Source organism: Corvus hawaiiensis, chromosome 4 (assembly GCF_020740725.1).
Source record: "Corvus hawaiiensis isolate bCorHaw1 chromosome 4, bCorHaw1.pri.cur, whole genome shotgun sequence".
Lineage (NCBI taxonomy): Eukaryota > Metazoa > Chordata > Aves > Passeriformes > Corvidae > Corvus > Corvus hawaiiensis.
Genome location: NC_063216.1, coordinates 78,156,009 through 78,177,091, shown reverse-complemented (window position 1 = coordinate 78,177,091; position 21,083 = coordinate 78,156,009). Strand labels below are relative to the sequence as shown.

At 46.9% G+C, this 21,083-nt stretch overlaps 1 protein-coding gene across 3 annotated transcripts in view; it reads right to left on the bottom strand.

Moving 5' to 3' along the window:
- The window catches only part of EXOC4 (exocyst complex component 4), a 292,928-nt gene that overhangs the window by 138,662 nt on the left and 133,183 nt on the right, over positions 1-21,083 (bottom strand). For all 3 annotated transcript variants that reach the window (XM_048301012.1, XM_048301013.1, XM_048301015.1), the window contains one exon: positions 12,327-12,423. In XM_048301012.1, coding sequence (XP_048156969.1) covers positions 12,327-12,423 — 97 coding nt within the window. The remainder of the gene's footprint in view (positions 1-12,326; positions 12,424-21,083) is intronic.

Genomic DNA, 21,083 nt, shown 5'->3' with positions numbered 1-21,083 from the left:
CCAGCTCTCCCAGCCTGGCTCCAGAGCAGAGGGGCTCCAGCCCTGGGGCAGCTCCAGGGCCTCTCTGGACTCTCTCCAGCAGCTCCACATCCTCCTGAAGTTGTCCCCAGGGCTGGGGCAGCTCTGCAGGTGGGGTCTCACCTGAATGAGCACAGGGGCAGAATCCCCTTTCCCTGCTATGGGATCAGCCCAGCACTCAGCAGGTTTTGGGTCCCAGCTCACATTTTTTCCATCTTAAACAAATCTTTGGGACACCAGGGCTGGAAGGAATCTGCAAAGGTGACAGTTCACTGGTGTTAATCCTCACAAAGCCAGAATATTGCTATGAAGCAGAATTAATTCCTGCAGCAGTAATGGCACTGTGACACGTGCTTGCATCAAAATTCAACTTTGCTGATTAAACATCTCCAGGAATTTGGTTGTTCTACATCAAAATTATCACAGTAGGTAAAGGTCACCGGCAGCCCACACTTCTGTTCATGAGGCTCCGGGGTTTTTTTCACTCCCTCTCCTTGTCTTTGCCAGACGAGGCTCAGGCCCAGAGCCAGGAGAATACAAATTTGGGAGTTCAGCCTCCCCTGCTTCATTTGCATCTGTTGATTCATTTGGGTGTGGAGAGGAGGGCAATGCAAATGGAAACCTCTGCCTTCCCACAAAGCGGCGCCCCATTTCCCATTTCTCACCAGCGCTTCTCACACAGAATCAGGGGCAACGACACCTCAGAGAGATTTTCTCTCTGCCACAGCAGAGCCAGAATGAATAATGATCCCTCGGGGATTGACACAGGGAGGTTTTTCTGGATCACACTTTATTCAAGGCACACAATGCTTTTCAAACCCTGTGTGCTTTGAGGAATTCTGCAAAAGCTTTGATTTATCAGCACTCCAGGCATGTTGCTTGTTCTGCCAAGATTTTGGGAAGGTTTAGGGCACTGGAAGAATTTATGGAAAAGCCCAGCACCTTTGTTTTGTTTACTTGACTGACTGATTGGCATCTATAAATGATATTGTGCTCTCAAGAGCTGTCGCCTTCCATTCAAAGGACTCAGCTCCATTACTTCAAAGACTGGATTTTGAACATTGTAAAGCTCTTGATGGTGGGTAATTACAACAAATTATCTGAATAATTCTAATACTGCATCTACTCCATTACAAATGACAACCAGCAATTAAACCCATTCCAGCCTTTCAGCAAACTAAACAGAAGAAACCACTTCACTCTTGACCTGGGCGTGCCTAAAACTGATAATAAGCACCCATTCTGCTCGCTCCAACAATAGTTCTCCATCCTTGACAACTTCTATTTGTTGTTTTAACAGGGAAGAGGAGGTAAAAATTTTCCCTAGGAGGCTCCCAAGGCATGCAGATGGCAGATCTTGTCCCATCAGACAATGGGAAAAATGGGTTTTGTGTGGTGGAATGGAAAAACCCCACAGGTGATGGGGTCAGCAGTGGGGTCTTTGGTGAAAAGGCAGCTCAGGGGAGCTTGGATGAACTTTTCTGTCATAAAAGGAAGAAGTTTGGCACCTCTTGCACAGAGCAAAGATTGACCTGGGAGCAGAAAACATGGGAGAGATTGTGGCTGTTCCATCTCTGCAAGTGTCCAAGGCCAGGATGGATGGGGTTTGGAGCACCTTGGGATAGTGGAAGGTGTCCCTGCCCATGGCAGGGGTGGCACTGATGAACTTTAGCGTCCCTCCAAACCATTCCACGATTCTGTAATTCTATAATTCTATTATATTCCAAACACTCAGTGCCATGAAGAACTTGGAATGACTGCCTGGGAAGGAGATGAAACAGCACTTTAGAGCCAGGGAAAGGCTAGAGATCAAAATCCCAATGTTATGAGGAGACAGCAACCAGCAACCGAGGGATTCCCTGCAATTAATCGACTTCTATTACTTTTTATCAACAATTTGCTTTCAGTTCAGATTAATGACTGCGCTGCAGATCCAGCCTGGTTGTCAGGGTGCACCACAAGACCAATTTTCCCTCACATCCCTCAGCCTGGGCGTATCAAGAGGAATGATTGTCTCAGTGATGGTTTGCAGTGACAAACTGCACAACCCCAAGGAATAAAATGAGGAATTGTCCCAGACTCAAGATTTGCCTCCACCTTTTGCAAGGATGTAGCACGAGGGGATGGTTTTATTTCCTCCCTGTAAGATCATAAAGCTTCACAGTATATAAATTTTCCTACTCTGGGCAGCAGTTCTGAGTTTCTGGCCACCCACCAGACCAGGCTGTCACTCATCCTCCACCCAAATCCACCAGGATTTCCTCTGGGAGCTCTGGAGAGCTGCTAGAAAAGAAGCAAATTTGACATTTGCCAATATTTCCCCCTTTTTGTTGTATTTAGTGCCATTTCTAGAAGGTCTCCAGTTTTTCTCTGCAGGAGGAACAATTCCATCTTGCATCCCCTGAACGAGTTCCCTGGCTCGGGTAAAAAATCTCAAACTTGGGTATCCCAAACCCAAGGGATACACAACTTTTGAGGGACCTGCACTTATTTAGCAGCATTATTTCACCTTACAGGGTGTATAAAGCTTTAATTTTTTTTTTTTCCCACTTTGAAAACACCCTCTCACTGTTACTGCAGAGACAATGAGTTTGCTAAAAGTCACCAAAAATTATTAAAGCCACGAAGAACCTGATCATCACCTTCACCACATTTTACAGCACTGCTGGCACATATCTTTCTCTCCAGCTTTTTTATCCTTCAATAAATCAGCCAAAATAAACCCTAAATAAGCAAAGTGGGTTTGTGTTCCAAAGCATTCTGACATCATTTGGCGTCCCAGGCCCCACCACTCCATTGTTTTCAAGTATTATTGCAAGGATTGGTTCATAAACCATAATAAAGCTTGGAATAAAGAGATGCTGTCCCTCCAGCCCTTGGCCCCAGTCCCTCTGCAGCTCTCCTGGAGCCCCTTTAGGCCCTGCAAGGGGCTCGGAGCTCTCCCTGGATCCTTCTCTTCTCCAGGGGAACACCCCCAGCTCTCCCAGCCTGGCTCCAGAGCAGAGGGGCTACAGCCCTCTTTGTCACCCCAGTAAATTTGATTAAACCACCCCAGCAGGAGCAGGAGCAGAGCTGTCCCCCTCAGGCTCCAGAAGGACTCTTGGAGCTGTCACAGACCTGTCACACCTCCAGAGCAAATCCATTCATAAAAATACAACTCGGAGAGACAAAACTAAAATGGGAAATATAAAATGGGAAATATGGAGCTTGATTAGTAACAGTGGGAATTTATGACTTTCAAAGGTTTCCCCCTTTATCCTAAATCTGCACAGAATTTAGGACCGTTCACACTTCATCCAAAACTTCATCCCCATCAGTTCCAGCACCAGGATTTCCATGGACAGAGCAATTTCACACGTAGGTGTTAAAGGAATTTTGTCTCTGAAAAGTTGGGAAGTTACCAGAGGAGAGGAACTATGGAAGTGCTTACCAGTGACATTCCACAAAGTGCAATTCCTGCTGAGCTATCCGAAATGCAGGATATCTGGGACCCAAAATAACCAAACTAAAGGCCAACTTCTCGCCTGCAATATGTATTTATGCCTATTCTGCAGATCTCTAAAAGTCAACAGAATTTAAAGTTAAATCTCTCAGGAATATCCCACCAAAAAGTTATTTTGTGTCACCACCTGCTGATTGAAAAACCTGTTTTTCCATGGGCTCACATCCCTAAAAGGCTTTTCCCATGGCTCTGCCAGGACTTTCCTTTTACCACGTGCTCATGAAAACGCTGCAAGAGTTTGTGGAGCCACATCTGATGTGTCTGAACCAAAAAATCTCTGTAAAACAGGAAAAATGAGGGTCCTGAGCTGTAATGTCCATGAATTCAGCAAAATGGGAAGATAAAGCTTAGTGGTGAAGGAACTTCAAACCCATTATTTGTAGCTCAGCTCAGGAAACTGAAAAGAGGGGAAGAGTTGAAATAAACAGTTCAGATTATCATAAATGAAAATGAAATACTTTGAAAATCTCCTTTCTTTCCCTTTTAGCATCCCTGGAGGAGACAGAAATTCACCTCCATGCTCCGAGGGAACAGCTCCGGTTTCCCCAAATCACAACATTTTAAACTGTACAAAAGGTTTTAAAGAGCTTTGCAAAAACCTTGCAAGAATAATCCAGGTAAAACACAAAGCTGAGAGTTCCTACAGGAAGTGCCCAGCTCCAAGGGAATTCCAGCTCACTACCAAAGGCTTTTCCCAGAAAACCCTTCAGCTAAACAACACCACCACACTGATATCAAATACAATAATGACAAAAATTTAAATTATTAACCTTTCCTTTCATGTGCCTATTGCTCTGATGGCTCCATGGGGGATGTGGGGTCCAAAAGGCACTGTCATTCCTGGCTTCAGATCTTTGCTTTTAACAGCAAATCCTAAATAGAGGAATCACCTTTTTTTGTTCTCAGCAAGCCCCAGCTCTCCTGTCTTCAATCAAAAATTCATAAAGCTTGATGAAAGCAACCACAGGCATTGTATAAAAATTTTTAAGGTAATAATAACATAACGTGGACTTAAACCACAGTGTGTTTCCATCCTTGGATTTCCCCCATTCAGGGAAAACCCTCACTGAAGTATTTTTTGAACAGCTTCTGCAGGCAGATTACAAATTTAGAATTTGTCGAGTTTTTTTTCCCCCTTTTCTTCCACCATGAAAACGAAAGATGCTTTTCTGGTTCTGCCATGGGAGCAGCTCTTCTGTTGCTCTGCAGATTTTTTTAGCAGTGTCAGAGTAATATTTCCTGTATTTGAAATGAAAACTGGGGCAATTAAAGCAAGTTTTAGCTACTACTGGAAGTTCACTCCTCACTGCCAAAGCAGCTGCTTGAAAGGCATCAGCTCCTGCGTGGCAGAATCTCACCTTGCGATTGAGATTTGTAGTGTTTGATAATTACTGTGGCATTTGGGGACACGTGGTGGCCTTGGCAGTGCTGGGTAATGGTTGGACTTGATGATCTTAGAGGGCTTTTCCAACCTGAGTGATTCCTAAATGTGGGTCTCAGTGTGGAACTCTGGTTTCTACGTCAGACTTCTAATTTTGTACCTGAGATGGTTAAATGGAATCGATGGATCCGTTCTGCCCTTCCGGCTTTGCTCAAAACTTCCCTGGCCACACAGTCAGCCCTGAGCTGTGCAGGGAATTGGATGAAGTCATCATTTTAGATCCTGACTGAACTGTTCTGTTCCCAAGGAATAAATAAATCACTGAAAACTCCCATGACATCATCAATCCCTGTGACAAAATAAGAATAACAGTGCTCAGCAATATGGGAAGCGCAATCCTCCTCCATGAGAATACAAGTGAAACACTGGAAGTAAATATAAGGTTTCCCAGAGAAGCTGTGGCTGCCCTGGGATCCCTGGAAGTGTCCAAGACCAGTGTTGGAGCACCCTGGGATAGTGGAAGGTGTCCCTGGCCATGACAGGGTGGCACTGGATGGGCTTTAAGGTCCCTTCCATCCCAACCCATTCTGTAATTCCATCAAAGGAATGAGCTATTCCTGCTTTGTTGGCTCAATGAGCACAAGCCTGGTTCAAAGTACTTCATTACCATGGAATTACATTAACACTGTTTTCAGTTATTCAGCCCAAGCTCTTGCAAATGTCAAAATTTCTCTGTTCCTTCAGCTTGTATTTCATCCAAGGGGAAGGAGGAGCTGGAGACATGTGAAATTTTTGACAGGCTGTTGATTTTCCTTTTGGATGAAGCATGTTTGAAAACTCCAAACTTGACTGATCTGCTGAAGCACAGTCTCCGACAGACAATATAAAATCAATGCCTCACATATTAAGAGGGTTTTTTGGGGTTTTTTTTGGCGTGTAAGAGTTTTTGTTTGTGTGGGAGGTGGTGGTGGGGGGGTGGGGTGGGGATCGCTTTATTTTCTGTCATGGAAAATGAACAGCCTCACCTTAAGGTTTTTATAAACTGTCATCTTTAATCAGACACACACAGCAAGACTGTCAGTTCTCGTAAAGCATCGGGGGGGAGAAAAAAAAAAAAAGCACAAAATGTGAAGCTGTTCCCCATCCCTTCCCCTTGTGAGTCCCTCATCCCTGCGATGGCCCCAGTCTGGAGGAAACCTTTTCTTAGCAGTGTCACAACAACGAGCTCTGCTGAGATGTGTCTTTATCATTCAGCAACGCCGACTTTGTGAGGGCTTGTCAGGGAGAAAAAGGGTTGGGATTCGCCTGCGAGGAACATCCATCCCTGCTGCTGACAGATAGAAAGTACTGAACGTCAACAGCGAGGGACTCTTCAGCTAAAAGCCTCCTAAACACTCATTAAACCGGAGAGGGGTGGGAGGGGGGAGGGAAAAACATTCCGTAGGTGGGTGTCAAATTGCTCCCTTAAGATTCCCATTCAGGTCAGCCGAAGGAAGCAGCGAGTGGATGAGAAGTTGTATGAAGCATTTGTCACGCTCTGAGAGGAGGATTGGCATTTCCAAAATAAAGCCGGGAGTATTCAGGGGAAGGTTCTCCTAGTGGAAGGTGCCCTGCTCATGGTGGGGAGATGGAACTAATTGATCTTTAAGGTCCCTTCCAATGTTTAATTCCATGTTTCTGTAACAAGGATTTGAGATCTCTCGGTGCTGGGCACTGCTGAGACCCCTCGAGGGCAGTGTCCAGTTCTGGGTCCCTCGTGACGAGAGAGCCCTGGAAGGGATGGAGCGGGTCCAGGGAAGGGAACGGAGCTGGGAAGGGGCTGGAGCCCCAGGAGCGGCTGAGGGAGCTGGGAAAGGGGCTCAGCCTGGAGCAAAGGAGGCTCAGGGGGGACCTTGTGGCTCTGCACAAGTCCCTGACAGGAGGGGGCAGCTGGGGGGGTCGGGCTCTGCTCCCAGGGAACAGGGACAGGAGAGAGGGAACGGCCTCAGGCTGGGCCAGGGGAGGCTCAGGGTGGGCATCAGCAGGAATTTCCTCATGGAAAGGGAGCTCAGGCCTTGGCAGGGGCTGCCCAGGGAGGTTTGGAGTGCCCATCCCTGCAGGTGTCCAGGGAATTCCAGGATGTGGCACTCAGGGCTCTGGGCTGGGGACAAGGTGGGCATCGGGCACAGCTGGGACTCGGCGACCTTGGAGGGCTTTTCCAACCTCAGTGATCCTGGGGTTCCATGATCTCCTGATCCGAGCCGTGTTCGTCTCACCACAGAGAGGCCCCATCTCCCTGCCCCAGAGAGCAGGAAGAGATTCCCTACCTTGCAGCAGCAAGAATTCCATTAACTAAGTGATATTTTCCCACCCTTTGAAGGGGATTTGTTGGAATGTAAGACTTGATAAAATCTGGAGGGTTCCATTTCTAAGGAGTCACTACCTTTAAAAGTTTCCAAATCATGTTTCCTGTGCACTTAACAGCACCTCAGATATTTTTTTTTTTACTTAACCCTGATCCTCTGCACATTACTCAGACTCAAACACGAACTTTAGGCAGTCAATATTCCAAGTTCCCTCTGCCAGCTTGAGTCAGCCTTATTGATTTCTCTGAAATCAAGTATTTTAGGTTTGATTCAAAAAGCTAAAGGCATCAGCTCTCATTATTTAGCACTATTTGTGCCACAGGAGGACTTGACATTTTCTATCTACTTCACTAATAATAAATAACCCTTACACTTTAAAATACCACATATTTTTCTTAACCTATTTGGTGTGATTTAGCACGGTTTAAATGTAACAAAGTCATCTCATTTTCACAGTCCTTTTGCTTCCCAAAACGCACACTCCCTGAATTATCAAGTGCTAATTTTATAGTGTGCAGCCACAAGACATTACAGCAAATTTAAAATAAAATGAGGTGATTATTATTATTATAACTCTACAGATACACTAAAAGGGGTTATTGGTGAGATACACAGGGGTTCTGAGTCATACACTGAGTTTTAGATCAATTTAGTGATGTAGTTTTGAACCCCAGCAGCAGCTGATGCTCAAAGACCAAAGGACTTTGCTGTCCCCTCCCAACATTTTCAAAAGAAACAGGACTTAAATTCGACAATATCCAGCACCTTTTATCCTGACATACCCTGAATTCAACAGCAGCTTGGCAAGGTTACTCCCATAAAGCATCCCTGCTACACTCATGCACCTGGGTGGATGCACATGTCCTGTACCTTGTGCACTTCCAAGGACAGGGAATTCCTGGGATCTGACAACTGACCATCAGCAGCTCAGAGCCACCAGTGGAGAGGAATATTCTGATATCAACAGGCAGCAAAAGTCCATCACCACCCTCCGATTAGTCCCTAAAGCATTTTTTTTTTATTTAATAACAGAGCAATCCCACTTTTATTTGCCTTAAAATAACTGGAGGAAACAGTTAATTCCAAATTTGCTATCAAGACTACTGCTTTCAATTATGGAGACTGTAGAAATGAACAGAAATACTTCATTTTACATGAAAATGTCAACCTACTGCTGCTCTCTTCCCCCCACTCCCATCAACCCCAAACAACAAGAGGCAGAAAACTTTGCAGTGCCCTGGACACACCCCAGAGCATTTAACTTTAGTCTTTGCATCCCAAACAACATCAGCAGAGGGAAATCAGGAATTTTGCTTTTCCTTCATCCCTGTGGGGTTTTTCTCACCCCAACACACCAACTCCTTGTTTTTCACTTTCTCTCCAGACTCTGAAATCCAAGGCAGTGATCAGGCACATCCCAGTCCTTCCCACCTGGCAGAGGGGAGATCCCAACAGACCCTGTGGAGATCCAGAGGGTGCCAGGATAATTTCTCTGCCCCACTCCTCCTTCCCAAGGTCACGTCCTGTTGGGAAGTGACTCTTTCTTCCAAATCAATGAGCACTTGGCTTTCTCCTCCATCCTCCAACCCTTTTTAATTGCTGCTTGATCCTAATGAAGTGTGGCTGATGGTAATAAATGGAAACCCTCCCGGCCTCAATATCCAACATCCAGCACTGTTCAGCTGCGTTTGCCTCAGCACCACCGTTCCCTCCATCTCCCACCCTTCCCATTCCTCCCCCTCCAGCCTCGAGACTGCAGACATCTGTTCCTCAATTGTCTGGTAATAAACACACTCTATAAAGCATATGTAAAATGATTATTACCCCGAGGAGCCAAGTGCCTTTCAAATGCCAGCTGAAACAAATAAGCATTTAAAAAAAAAAATTTAAAAAATAAAGACATCAAAAAAATCCCCACCAAACAAATGGTACGACAGACATCGCTCAGGCTGTTCCATATTCCAGAATGAAGAGCTTTGGGATTGCTCCTGGGATTCCTTCTTCAGGTGGGAGATGTTACTCCTCAGCCCAGTAACCCCAGTGCCGCTTGCCAGCAAAGGATGAAGGAAGCAACTGGACTCCTTTGGTAACTTTTATACTTTGGCACCTCCCATGAAATGTAACTAAGGAAAATGAGAGGTGGGTTCTGCTTCAATTTGTAAGTGCAATTAGTTTCCAGATGTAGCTAGGAAAATCTGTTCCCAGGAATCATCTCCTCTAGAACACCCCCTTGTCTCTCAAAAATTCACTCTTCGTTTATTCCGCGTGTGGTGCTGTCATTAATCCTGGTAATTAATCGGGGCCTTGGAGTGTCTCAGTTGTCCTTGTGGAAATTAGGGATCCTGAACAACACAATCTCACTTCCCAACTCTGGCTCCCTGCTCTAAAGGAATTCAAAGGCAAGGAAAGCTTTGAAAATCATTTTTAGGTATTTTTCCTTACACTGCCCATGGTTTTAATTAAGAGTTTCTCTAAGCAAACTTTGGTTATTGGAAAGGGGCTCATCTGCACCCTCCCCGAAGTCTGACCCTGTGTTCTTCAAGACGATCTGGAGCCAAGCTCCAACTCAGTTTGTAAATAAGAAAGCATTAAAAAGTGGCTTTATAAGCAGCAGATTTGTCCCTGTGCTTGTGCACCTCTGATGTGATCAGCACTGACACTTCTCATACCACGAGTACAAACGAGAGAAATTCCCACTGATGAATGTGAATGCTCTGCTTCCAACTCTCCCCTCAACATTTCAGGGCTGAATTATATTTTAAAGCCATCACTTTATGTGATGCTCAAGCTTTAAATCAGCATACCAGGGTCTGGTTTCTCAGTGATCCAGTTTGTTTAATACTTTCAGAAGCACTCGGCTGCCTCATAAAATCAGCAAGTCCATGCAGTGCTGAAGCTCCTCTGGCAATGTATTTATGGGACTTTGATAATAACAAGGGGAAAAAAAACCCCTTGTAAATAAAATATTGATCATTTGAATTCAAACCAGATCCATTTAAAGCATGTACAGGGGACAGAGATGAAAGATGAGGGCGGCAGGTCAGAAAGAACCTCGAAAAGGAAAATAAAACAGGTGAAAACTTCACAGCTCTGCAGGAATCACCTCCAGGAGAGCTGGACATTTAAAACAGGACCATCTGGAAGAGGGCAACGAGGATCTGACCAAGAGATGATGATTCTATGATTCCATGTGCTAGAAATTATTGTAAGCATCAATATTTTAACAAATTCACCATACTGAGCATTTCAGCTGCTGGTGGGACAGGCCATGGCTATCCCACCAGGAACAGAATTCCCTGTAGGGAATTACTGTCAGCTAAAGAACTCCTGTGATCACCCCAGATTCACTGCATCTCATTCATCCCCAAGTCACAGATCACGAGTTAAATCTCTCTGCACATTCCCTGTGTCCATCATTAAAATGAATAAAATCACATTAAAATGGTTTTTAGAGGCCTCTCTTACCCCCAGACTGCCCCATCCTGCAGGGAGAAGAGGGCAAACTGGGTCATTCATGTTTTCCTTCTTTTCCTACAGTTATTGATGAAATCCTCAATGCAAGGGAGTGAAGATGTTGCAGGTGGTTGGCACGAAAAATACACTGTACACAGATACCTTCATCTCGATGCAATTATTTTTTATGAGGCAAATGATTTCTCCTGCCTGTCTTGCAGGCTGGGAATGCAAAGTGAAGTGGTTGGGAGAAGTGCTATTTAAAGCAGAGCACTCGTGTTTCGCTCGGATGGGAGAAAAAGGGGGGAAAAATTAAGCAGGAAGGCAAAGAGAAAGAATTTAAATCAATGGGAAAGAGCTCATCAATAAAATAGGAGCTTTCACCACCCTCTGTGCTTGCAAGGTGTCCGTAAATTCATTAATGATTAAGGAATTGAAGTCCACATCATAACAGACACACCTTAAAGAACAACTGGCATCTCAAGTGTCCATCTTTTCCCATCATAAAATAGCTGAAAACTACAAATACTGCAGCAAATTGAATTCTTAGCACCTTTCTTTAGTTTAAAACAGACAGAGATGGAAATGAAACTTGCTTATGGAATCCTCCACTTCGTTTTGGGCAGGTAGCAATAACTAAACTCTTTTTTCAAGGCAAGAGCTTGCACACCACACCACATTTCAGGATGTTCTCAAGATTATTCCAGTATCTGCTGTTATGAGATCAGACATTTAAATTTGGAGGAATTTATGCACTTTCCATCTGTGTTTTTAAGTCCTGAGAAGTCACAAATAACCAGAGCTCTCAGCCACGGAGGTGTCAGGAGGAGATTCCTTCCTCTGGGGATCAGAGTCCAATTATTTTTTATTACTATTTTATGACTGGTTGGGTTTAGCACTGGAGAGAAGCCCCAGCAGTTAAGTGACTCAGGACAGTGAATTCATCCAAACACAGACAAGGAGGGAAATGCTCTCCCAAGGTGCTGGGACATGTCTGGGGATAAAGGAAAAGTCTCCCAGGGAAAAAGAGGTGGAAGGTTGACATGAACCGAGACAAACATTGTATTATTTAATTTCCACAAAACCAACAGGACAAATTGTTAGAAAAGGAGCAAAATTCAAGTAACAGAGGTGAACGACGCAGTGAGAAGAGGTTTATTAAAGGCTTGCTCTGTTTAGATTTCCAGCTGTGACAATTTTGGTAATCACTGGCTCACTCTGCACCAAGAATTAATTTGCAGTCCCCAGCCCACTGTTGTTTTATCAATGAACTCACCTTGCAGTTCCTCTGACTTTTTAATAAGCACAAAGAACAGCAACAAACCATTTGTGACAGGTTGCAAATAAACTTCACCCAGCTCAGGTCAATAAATGACACTGGTCAGTGACACAGGGTCACCCAGACAGGAAATCCCACCTGGCATCACAGTTCAGTTTGAACAGAAGATTAAAAAACATTGCCAAGTTTGTTTTTTTACACCTGTGCACATCAACAACTTCAGAGCAACCCCTTTGCTCTGGGATCTCAGAACTGGAATGTGCCCAACATCTCCGTAAATCAGAGGTTTAATTCTACTTATTCTAATTATTTCCAGCTGTACAAATGTGTAAAAAAGCCAGATTTTACCTGAGGAGGGGGTGAAAGATGATGGTGATGTTCCGGGCTCCTGGTTTGCAGACAAACTTGGATCCGCCACCTTCAATTAAGTTATCATCTGGTCCTCCTGGAAAATAACACGGGACAAGTTGTCTAACAGATCTCGACATCCCTTGATTTTCAGATAGCAAGTGATAATTAAACATTTAGCAAGTGATGAATAAACAGGAATTAAACGCTTCTTTCCTGGTGAAAGATCAGTAATTAATGGGAGGATTTGCTCTCTGTGCCCTCCCCAAGCACTGCCAGGGCAGAGGGAACAATGCAGGTGGTGTTTGGAGGTGACTTTGGGCTCCTTATTCCAGAGTTAGGGACATTTTGGCACAAACCCCACCAAATCCAGGTCCTTCAGGCTGGGTGACAAACACCCAACCCCTTGCCCACGTGCCTCAGGTGTATTTTGAAGCCCACAGTGCTTGGGATGGGTTTGAAGAGCAGCAATTCCCTGAATTTTCCTGCTTCCAAGTGCTGCACCTCTAATTGAGGATGGCACAATTCCAGCCCTGTAAGGCAGCTTGGTTTGGATGTCAGTGACTGGCATTTAACTCATTTATTGTATTTTTAGCATTACTGGCTCTCCCAGGAGTTCATTCCCAACACTGAGTCCTGTAATTCCTGAGTGGAACTTTCCCTTCCCTGAGTTCCACCTGGGTACAAACGGGCTCTCAGCTACGGGAAAAATAAATTTGCTGAGTTTGGCAGCAAAACTCCACTCAGGGAACATCATTTACACACCACAGGCTGCAGGGTTTGGAGTGGCAGCCCTGAGCAGTGTCACTGTGTCACTCCAGAGTTACTTCCACAGGCAGCTCCTGACACCAAAGTACCTTAAATTTGGATATTGGAAGAGGAAAAGAGAGGGGAGGGAAAGTATCAACTTCCTGAAAGCTCTGTATGTCCTGATAGCAACAAAGTCCACTTGGAACCATTCCTGAAGAAAACATTTTTAGGACAACAGGCCAGACACCCCACACATAAACAAATCATCATGGGATGGTTTGGGTGGGAAGGGACCTTAAAGCCCATCCAGTTCTAATCCCATGGGCAGGGACACCTCCCACTATCCCAGGCTGCTCCAAGCTCTGTCCAACCTGGCCTTGGACACTTCCAGGGATCCAGGGGCAGCCACAGCTGCTCTGGGAATTCCATTCCAGGGCCTCCCCAAAAATGAACTTGGGCAAAGTTTGTATTTCCCAGGTATTATCAAGCCTTTTCCACATGAACTCTCCTTAAGGGCTGATAATAATAAATACAGAAGCTAAACACGTTATTGGGACAGCTTTAGAGGCAGAGAAATGACAAAGCTTTGAAATCAAAACTACCCCAGCAGGTTATTGAAGTTTTTGACCCTGACATCTCCTCTGCCTCCAAACAAAAAGGATTTCTCCAAATGGGGAAGAGGAGGAACACAACTGATGAGGAAGTGACTCCAACCTTCTTTTCCAAGGGAATTTTACATCCTTTAGAACAATCAATCTGCACAAAAAGCTTTTGGTGGCTGAATTTATTTGACCCTTCTGCAGCAGTGGCCAAGGACCAAGCAGGTCACCAACACCGGCACTTCCATATCCTAAAGGATCCCTCTAGGTCAGGAGAGTTTCCTACAAGAATTCCCATCACTGGTGTAGATTCAAAGATGTGAGATTAAAAGCTACGGCACTGAACTCCCTGTGGAGTGGGAAATCCTGGGAAACTGGACATCTGCAGTCCCAACATTTCCAGAGCTGACTCAGCTCCGCGAAGGAACCCCGAGGACACGGAGCTCCTGGATAAATCCTACCCCAACATATGGACTTGGGAAGCACAAAGCTACTGAAGACAAGAGTTTCTTAAACTTTCCTGATGGTATTTAGAAAGAGGCAGCTCTAAAAAAAAAATCAGTGGATTTCAGCTGGCAGTTTAGAGAGTGAACCTGCACGACGTGGCAGCTTTAATCGGGGAAGAAAAGAGGCGCGAGTTCAAGGAAAAGAAAATTATTCACTTCCCCTGTTCAAGTCAGATCCTGCAATTTCCAGTGGGCTCTGTGTCTGAACAGAATTATTGAAGAACCCAGCCAAGCATGAGCTGCTGAGGCAGGGACGAGGAAACGCAGGCTCCAATTAAGAGCGGGGTGTTATTCCTGTTCCATCAAGTCACCCTGCGCTAATCAATATTATTGACTGGGATGAACTCCACGGCGAGGAATAAAACAATCTGTCTGATCTGCTGCGCCAGATGATGATAGATTTGAGGAGAACAGAACCCTGGCATCGAGAGAAAAATGTGCTTTTACATCTCCTTGGCTCTCAGCTTTCCACTGATAATCGTGGGTGCTCTGCAGGCAGGGGCAGGCTACAGGAGGAAGGGATTTTGTTTGTATTTAAATATTTTACCCAAAAAAAGATGCTGAGGTGTAAATCTTATTCTTGGTGATGCTTTGGACATCCCAGCTACAAGCCAGCAGTGCAACCTGTTAATGCCATTGCTCCTCCCTCCTCCACTGCTCGAAATACTGGAGTTTTGTTGTGGAAGACCCTGGAGAGAATCCCTGACTGGAGAGGCAAGGATTCCTTTCCCTGTGAATTGGAGATCTCCACTAGGGACTCTCCCTGATCGTATCAAGGTCTGAAATGTGTTATTTACATCGACCAGCCATGATTCCTCCACTGCAGCCCCCTCCCTGTGCTGGAGAGCCACCAGCATTCCCATAAAAAATACCCCAGGAATATTCCTTCATCCTGATTGATTCTAACAAGAGCATCTCCTGCAGGGAGGTAATGGATCCTTCATCCAAATATCCAAAACTGGCAGCTCTGGAGAAAACAGGGAAGGGAGAATCCCAGAATGGTTTGGGTGGGGACCTTCACCCAGTTCCAGCCCCTGCCTTGGGCAGGGACACCTTCCATGCCCAACGCTGCAGATGAAGGAAGGTCTTGGACCTGTGGGAGAGAGTCCAGAGGAATCCACGGAGCTGATCCCAAGGCTGGAGCCCCTCTGCTCTGGAGCCAGGCTGGGAGAGCTGGGAATGTTCCCCTGGAGAAGGGAAGGATCCAGGGAGAGCTGAGAGCCCCTTGCAGGGCCTAAAGGGGCTCCAGGAGAGCTGCAGAGGGACTGGGGCCAAGGCATGGAGGGACAGGAGCCAGGGAATGGCTTCCCAGTGCCAGAGGGCAGGGCTGGATGGGAGATTGGGAATTGGGAATTGCTGGCTGGGAGGGTGGGCAGGGGCTGGAATGGAATTCCCAGAGCAGCTGGGGCTGCCCCTGGATCCCTGGCAGTGTCCAAGGCCAGGCTGGACACTGGGGCTGGAGCAGCCTGGGACAGTGGGAGGTGTCCCTGCCCATGGCAGGAGTGGCACTGGATGGGCTTTAAAGTCCCTTCCAACTGAAACCATTCCATAATTCCATGAGGAGTGGAAATGATGCCTTTTTTTCTCTCCTTATCAAATGACCACCAGAGATACAATTTGCAGAGCCTCTCAAACCAGAGCTGAGCTGACAAATTCTGCATTGTCGAGGTGCCCAGGAAAATATCCCCGACTTTCCCACCTGTCTGGAAGCAGCACGGTTGCAGCAGTTCCCTCTCAGGAGCGAAGTTTGCTAGCTTAATCTGCCCGGTAATAAATTATGAGGAACAAAAGAAAAACAAGGAAAACTTGGAGATGAAGTGGAATTTGTCACCGAGTTAATGACACCTCCTGCTGTGCTGGCAATGAAGTGTGCCCACCTGAATGTCACTGCCAGTGGTGACAGAGACGGGGCCATTAGTGACAGTGTCTGCAATGGAGCCTAAAATGTCAGGCTTCAACATGAAAAAGGGAGATTAGCAGGGAAACTGGAATCTCTGCAGGTGCTGAAAGTCAGAACAAACATTAGGAGAGCTTCAGTTTTCCATTGTGCTTGCTACGTTAAAATTTAAATGTTTGCATGGATATCTGCCATGTTTACAGAAAGTGTCTGAGAATCCCGGGATGGTCTGGGGGGGAAGGGAACTTAAGGATCATCAGCACCACGGGCAGGGACACCTCCCACTGTCCCAGGCTGCTCCCAGCCCCAATGTCCAGCCTGGCCTTGGGCACTGCCAGGGATCCAGGGGCAGCCCCAGCTGCTCTGGGAATTCCATTCCAGCCCCTGCCCACCCTCCCAGCCAGCAATTCCCAATTGCCAATCTCCCATCCAGCCCTGCCCTCTGGCACTGGGAAGCCATTCCCTGGCTCCTGTCCCTCCATGCCTTGGCCCCAGTCCCTCTGCAGCTCTCCTGGAGCCTCTTTAGGCCCTGCAAGGGGCTCGCAGCTCTCCCTGGATCCTTCTCCCCTCCAGGGGAACATTCCCAGCTCTCCCAGCCTGGCTCCATAAACCACCCAGAACAGGAACATCAGGTCCTGTTTTTCCTGCACTGGTTCACAGCAGTAATTCACTGCATTGGCACTCACACATTTCAATTACTTTCACATGGAACCAAACAGAATTGATCACCTCTCCAATTCTTTTGCATGTCTTGAATCCTCAAACCTCTCTGCTTTCAGAGAATCCCAGGATGGTTTGGGTTGGAAGGGACCTTAACGCCCATCCAGTGCCACCCCTGCCATGGGCAGGGACACCTTCCACTGGACCAGGGTGCTCAGAGCTCCATCCAGCCTGGCCCTGGACACTTCTGGTGGCACAGAGCGGATCATTTCAGGCAGATTTTTCTGTCTGTTCTCCTGTAATGATGATGTTTGTTCCCTCTGTCCTCTCCACCCCCAAACTGGCAGTGACCCCCCTCTGACCCGCATGTGGGGCTCCCATTCCCTCTCCTGGAACAGGAATGAGGGAGCTGAGATGCACCTGATAAAAAAAATCCACCTTATCAAGATAGACAGGAATAAGCTCCAGCCAATTCTTGATTACTCCCTTGCTGGAGGGGAGAAGCAATTTAGCGGAGGTTTCTGACAGAGGAAAGACTGCATTTCTTGTTTGCTTCTCTTAATCACCCGCTCTTCTTTTAATCATGGCCAAGTGGGAATTTATAGATCAGACCATCAGGAGTAAGGGGCTGATGGTTAAAAACGCACAGGCACCCAGCTTTTCCCAAAATCAACAGAGATCAGAGCGATGACAGAACTCTGAAAGACCCAAAATCGATGGGGAATTAGGTGGTAACTACTTGTAAAGCACTGGCTGCTGTCAGGCCTGGGGCAGAGGAATCCGCAGGGGCAGGAAGGGAGCTCGGAGATGATTGAGTGACTCCAAGGGCTGTTCCCAGCTTCCAGTGCCTTGTTACCAGCCTGGACAGGGCACAAGGGACACCAAACTGGCACGGCCAAGGGCAGCAGCACCCTAAAGCCACAGGACTCCGTGCTGAGATCTCTCCACGCACTTTGGAAATACTTTAAGCTCATCCTGAAGGTTATAAAGTTCATAACTTTCCATTTCAGTATTTCCTTCAGTGATAAATTCCCAGCTATTCTCCCAGAAGCAGCGTTTGGGGTGATGGTCCCTAGCATGGGGTGCAGGGCAGGTTCCAGCCTAAAATTTTCCAGTGAAACACTACAAATGTTGGGCAGAAATTAAGGCAGAGCTCCTGGCTGGTTCCCAGTTTGCCTCACGGAGCAATGGGGTTGTGCTGGGGGACTGGGACACACACAGGAGTCCAGAGCTTCAAAAACAGGCACCAAACCCTGCTGAACTTGGGGTTGGGACCGTGTCAAGCACCACAGTGACCTAAAAGTCCAAACTGAAGTCAGAGAATCCCAGAGTGGTTTGGGTTGGAAGGGACCTTAAAGCCCATCCAGTTCCAATCCCACGGGCAGGGACACCTCCCACTGTGCCAGGCTGCTCCAAGCCCTGTCCGGCCTGGCCTTGGACACGTCAGGGATGGTCAAATCAAGTCAAGTCTGATGGCTGAACCTTCACAAATCCTGTACAGGTATAAAACTGGGAAAGGAGGAGTGGAAATAGTTCAGGATAAAATGATTGGAGGGCTGGAGCCCCTCTGCTCTGGAGCCAGGCTGGGAGAGCTGGGAATGTTCCCCTGGAGAAGGGAAGGATCCAGGGAGAGCTGCGAGCCCCTTGCAGGGCCTAAAGGGGCTCCAGGAGAGCTGCAGAGGGACTGGGGCCAAGGCCTGGAGGGACAGGAGCCAGGGAATGGCTTCCCAGTGCCAGAGGGCAGGGCTGGATGGGAGATTGGGAATTGGGAATTGCTGGCTGGGAGGGTGGGCAGGGGCTGGGCTGGAATTCCCAGAGCAGCTGGGGCTGCCCCTGGATCCCTGGAATTGTCCAAGGCCAGGCTGGACATTGGGGCTTGGAGACAGTGGGAGGTGTCCCTGCCCGTGGGATTGGAACTGGATGGGCTTTAAGGTCCCTTCCAACCCAAACCACTCTGGGATTCTCTGACTTCAGTTTGGACTTTTAGGTCACTGTGGTGCTTGACATGGTCCCAATCCCAAATTCAGCAGGGTTTGGTGCCTGTTTTTGAAGCTCTGGACTCCTGTGTGTGTCCCAGTCCCTCAGCACAACCCCATTGCTCCATGAGGCAAACTGGGAACCAGCCAGGAGCTGGACTCTGGGATTCCAAGCAGAGCTGGAGTTTATTTTCAGGTCTGCAGATCAAACTCTGCTTCAAACCTGAAGGAAAAGTGACTTCCAAAAGCAGGAGAGGCAGATCTGGATTCAAGCCACGGGACTGATGTGCCCTCTCTGACCTCGACCAGGTTTCTGCCCTTCAGTTCCCCAAAAGGGGAATTGAGATTGCGGCTCCAACCTTCCCCTGGCAAAGCTCTTTTGAGAAATGTCGGAAAAAAGGAGCCAACGTTTTATTCACTGTTTTAAATTCATGCTTTGACTTCAGCTTTCCATTGAACACAGAATAATGTCCCAAACTGACCAACAATTCCAAGATTCCTGCCTGAAACAGCTTCTCCTGTGGCACACCCCAGGATTTGGTGCCTGATTTGGATGCAGCCCCCGAGCCCCTGCTCTGACATATTGCTGTGCTGATGTTCCCAGTCCCTCCTCACTCCCCTATCCTGCCTTGTCTGAGATCCAACACCATATGCATTTAAATAAGTTGCTCTTTAATGTTTCAAAACCTGATTTATTAGTTGCTCACACTCCATCTGCCTTGAAAAACTGCGCCGTGCCTCGGCTTTCACAGCCTGCACAAAAGGTTGGGGTTCAATTTGAGGCTCCTTTATCATTTGATCACCGTGTCGGCCACATATGTAAACTCTCCTTCCAGCTACAGAAATTGTTTAAAATGCATATTTCTCCTCTTTTTCTTCTTGTTGTTGTTTTTTCTTTTTCTCCTCTCCCCCAGGCCACACGACCGAGCAGCAGGCACTTTGATTAATGGATTTGTCAACTTGCATATTTAGGGTTTTGTTGGTTTGCCTAAAACTCCCGTGTGCAGATCCGAGCTCTTCCAAAGCGTGGCTGCAGCAGAATCCCTTATCCCGAGCTGGAAAACGCGCTGGAGCTAATGAGCTGTGATTGCTCACACCCTGCATCCACTTTTCCACTGTTCTCTGCTCTGAGCTTTCTTCCTTTATCTTATCTCCTGTAGCAGCAAATGGCTCCTACCTGAATTTTTTATATCCCTGACATGTTTTCTATTCAGTTTTAATGTCAGAAAGGGAAAAAAAACCCACCACAGTGAGCTAACAAAAAGCAAGTGAAATAAAGTAAGATCTTTCCTGACACAGTGTTGTTTGCTGGTTTATTTTCTTACAAGCTGTTTAACTCTTAAATTCCCATCTTTCTTTTTTTTTTTTTTAATATTTAGAAGCTCCAGGACATTTTTAGACAAAGGAACTGGCTGGAATTCCAGAAGGACAAAATGGTTTGGGTGGGAAGGACCTTAAAGATTGTCCAGTTCCAATGGGCAGGGACACCTCCCACTATCCCAGGCTGCTCCAAGCCCCAGTGTCCAGCCTGGCCTTGGACAATTCCAGGGATCCAGGGGCAGCCCCAGCTGCTCTGGGAATTCCATTCCAGCCCCTGCCCACCCTCCCAGCCAGCAATTCCCAATTCCCAATCCCCATCCAGCCCTGCCCTCTGGCACTGGGAAGCCATTCCCTGGCTCCTGTCCCTCCAGGCCTCGTCCAAGTGACAAATAAAACGTTGTGTGGTCTTCTGGAAGAAGCAGACATGGAATTATAGAATTATTAAGGCTGGAAAAGACCTCGAAATTCATTGAGCCCAACCAAGAGCTCCAAAAACGCTTCAGATTTTACCATGATGGTAAGAAGATGGAAAGAGGATTTTGAGGCTGTCACACACCTGGGATCCAGCAGCCCCCAGGAAAGCTGTCATGGGCTTGTTTTCCATGTATTTATGAAGGAGTCAGTTCTAATGAAGATAAATTTGCCACTCTTTTGACAAGTGTTGAGAATGTTACAAACCTGGCACGTAAAACAAGGCAGAATAAATCCTCCTTGGTGATTCCACACCAGGATGCCTCCAGAAATTTACACCAACAAAGCAACGTCCTCATCTGCGCCTCCACTGCGGGGAGGAATTCATTTTCCAGCAATATGCACAACGGGCCCCACGAATAACCCAGCTTTTCCCCCAGGGAATGGCAGTGGATTGTCCACAAAATGCACGGAGCCACTCCCTGCACGGGCAGGAACGCTCAGCTGGCTCCGAGTGGGACCTGTCAGGCAGCATCCTTCAACCTGTTCATCCATAATCTCTTTCAGATGGCTTTCCCCACCTCCTCATCCTCCTTGCTTTGTTTGGCCTGGAATTCAATCAAAGATGAATTAAGACT